Source organism: Carlito syrichta, unplaced genomic scaffold, assembly GCF_000164805.1.
Source record: "Carlito syrichta isolate Samal-C Ts95f unplaced genomic scaffold, Tarsius_syrichta-2.0.1 Scaffold309196, whole genome shotgun sequence".
In the NCBI taxonomy this organism is placed as follows: Eukaryota; Metazoa; Chordata; class Mammalia; order Primates; family Tarsiidae; genus Carlito; species Carlito syrichta.
Genome location: NW_007253292.1, coordinates 91,156 through 94,016, shown reverse-complemented (window position 1 = coordinate 94,016; position 2,861 = coordinate 91,156). Strand labels below are relative to the sequence as shown.

The 2,861-nt window shown below is 54.4% G+C and overlaps 1 protein-coding gene across 2 annotated transcripts in view; it reads left to right on the top strand.

The window, feature by feature from the left end:
• The first annotated feature begins 2,543 nt into the window (after window positions 1-2,543).
• The window catches only part of PPP5C (protein phosphatase 5 catalytic subunit), a 39,785-nt gene continuing 39,467 nt past the window's right edge, over window positions 2,544-2,861 (top strand). For both annotated transcript variants that reach the window (XM_021717042.1, XM_008066929.1), the window contains exon 1: window positions 2,544-2,761. In XM_021717042.1, the coding sequence (XP_021572717.1) occupies window positions 2,641-2,761 (121 nt within the window). In that variant the 5' untranslated portion in view covers window positions 2,544-2,640. The remainder of the gene's footprint in view (window positions 2,762-2,861) is intronic.

Here is a 2,861-nt window from a genome sequence, read left to right as displayed (position 1 = left end):
CTGTTCTGTCATGTCTCTGTACATCACCTTCATAACCCCTCTACAGAGTTCCTCATGGGAATCTTTTCTTTTTCTTTTTCTTTTTTTTTTTTGAGCTGGAGTCTCACTCTGTCACCCAGGCTGGAGTGCAGTGGCACACTCACAGCCACCACAGCCTCTATCTGCTGGGCTCAGGAGATCCTTCTGCCTCAGCCTTCCAAGTAGCTGGAACTACAGACATGCACCACCAAGCCCAACTAGTTTTTTTTATTTACTGTAGAGACGAGGTCTCACCATATTGTCTAGGCTAGTCTGGGACCCGTGGGCTCAGGCAGTCCTCTCACATTTGCCTCCCAAAGTGCTGGGATTTCAGGCACCTATGGTTCCAGCTACTTGGAAGGCTGAAATGGAAGGACCTCCTGAGCCCAGGAGGTCGAGGATGTGGTGGCCTTGAGCGTGCCACTGCACTCCAGCCTGGGTGACAGAGTGAGACTCTGACTCAGAACAAAACAAGAACACAGGAAGTACATGGGATAGACTCAAATTCTGGCTCTGGCACTTCCTTGTGGCATGCTGATCTCTGCAAATCTGTCCTCATCTGTACAATGGAGATGATAATATCTACCTTCTGAGGTGATTGTTGGCTGTGTTGAGGGGGCAGTGAGAGAGGCGAGGTTAGACCAGGACAACAGGTTTAGGGGTGAGACAGCTTGTGCTTCCAGGAGGGGAGCCAGAGTAGAACTTTGAAGGACTTTGTACTAGTTTGGCATGAGTAGAGGCCAAGGGCTCAAAAAGGACAGACTGGAAGGGTGTGTGTGGTGGCTGGGGAAGGGGTATGATCTGGAGGTGTTGCCTGAGGCTAGACTATTCCAGAATATGAGTTTTCCCTAAAGAGCACTGGGAACTATAGAAGGTTGGGGGCGGGAGTGTGCCATGGTCTTATTGGTGTCTTAGAAATATCCCTCTAGCTGCCTTGTAGAGGGTGAACTGGAGGGCAGAGGAGGCTAGAGGCAAGCAGTAGAGAAGGCCAATGCTGTGATCCCAGGCAAGAAGAAACAAACAGGAGAATCAATGTGAAGATTCGAGATTTGGGAAGCTGAACACACGGAAAAAGGAGATGGTGAGAAAAACTTCTGAGTCTGTGCAGGACTTGAAATCCAGTGTCTTCAATTAAAAACTTAGAAACACTGACTGAAAGTTCACAGCATAGAGTTAATATAACCAAAAAGCAGTCATTTTAACACTGCCCAGTTGTCACATTTTTCTAGCAGTTCACTTTAATTTACCCTCTAATTCACTAGCCAAGGACAGAACCAGTTTCTCAGAGACAGCTATTTTTGGTTTTGGGGGCGTTTTTTTGAGTAGGAGTCTCCCTGTCGCCCAGGCTGGAGTGCAGTGGGACGATCATGGCCACCGCAGCCTCCACCTGCTGGTCAGGGGATCCTTCTGCCTCAGCCTTCCAAGTAGCTGGATCCACAGGTGCGTGTCGCCATACCCAGCTAATTTTTTTATTTATTGTAAAGACGAGGTCTCATCAAAATGCCCAGGCTGGTGTTGAACTCCTGGACTCAGGCAATCTTCTCGCCTCCGCCTCCCAAAGTGCCGGGATTACAGGTGTGAGCCACCACACCCAGCCTTCTCTAATTTACTTTCTAAATAAACCATATCTTCCATTCCAGCTTCTGTGCAATTCTTGGCATTTTTCACACAGCACCAGAAGGCACACCCACACCCATCCCAACCCTCCTTGGGCCTGACCTAACATCTGGAGGCCCCGCTGGGATGTATTTTTAACCTAACACTGACCCTCAAGGTTGGAAATTCATTTTGTTTGAGAAACCACCCATTTCCCAAGAAGGGGTAACTGAGGCCCTAGAAGTGAAGATTTGTTCAAGGTTTCACAGGTAATTAGCAGTAGCACAGGGCGCATGGCTCACACCAGTACTCCCAGCACTTTGGGAGGCTGAAGGACAGGACTGCCTGAGTCCAGGCGTTCGAGACCAGCCTGGGCAACTTAGTGAGACCTCGTCTCTAAAATAAATTTGAAAATTAGCCGGACGTGGTGGCGCACGCCTGTGGTTCCAGCTCCTTGGAAGGCTGAGGCGGAAGGATCTCCGGAGCCCAGCAGGTCGATGCTGGGGTGGCCGTGAGCGTGCCACTGCACTGCAGCCTGGGCCACAGGTTTCTTTTCAAAAAAGAAAAGAAAAAGGCAGTAGGGCTGGAGGTCCAGCTCGGCTCCGCGTAGAGCATAGCGCAGCCTTACCGAGGAGCCGCACCCCCCACCCCGCGACATTTGAAACCCACCCACCAACCCTAGGGGACGGTGGAGAAACCCCACTTTAAAACCTGGGAAACTTCCGCAGCCTCGGAACACAGTAACTTTGGGAGCAGAGTCCACCCTGGGTCTGTTTCCCCGCGCGCCTCTTCCCTCCTTCCCCATTGGGTCAGCCCACAAGGGGTGCCGCCTGCAGACCCTCTGGTCACCTTGTCCTCCGCGCGCTCTTCGGCGAGAGGGCCCCGCGCAGGCGCGTGAAGGGCGCCTTCGGGGCCCGCGCTTTACGACACTTGTGCGGCAGCAGCGGCGGCCACCCGGCGCTCCTTCGCGACGGTTCGGCCGGGTGCCGCTGGCGGCCGTTGCCAGGGTGGGGGGCGCTTTGCGGCATGGCGATGGCGGAGGGCGAGCGGACTGAGTGTGCTGAGCCCCCGCGGGACGAACCCCCGGCTGATGGCTCTCTGAAGCGGGCGGAGGACCTCAAGACGCAGGCCAACGACTACTTCAAAGGTGCGCCCGCCTCGCGGGGAGGGTGGACAGCTGCCCGGGCGGAGGAGCGCCGGGCCCGCGCGGAACCATGGCAACGCGGAGCGGCAGCCCGGGCGCGGGG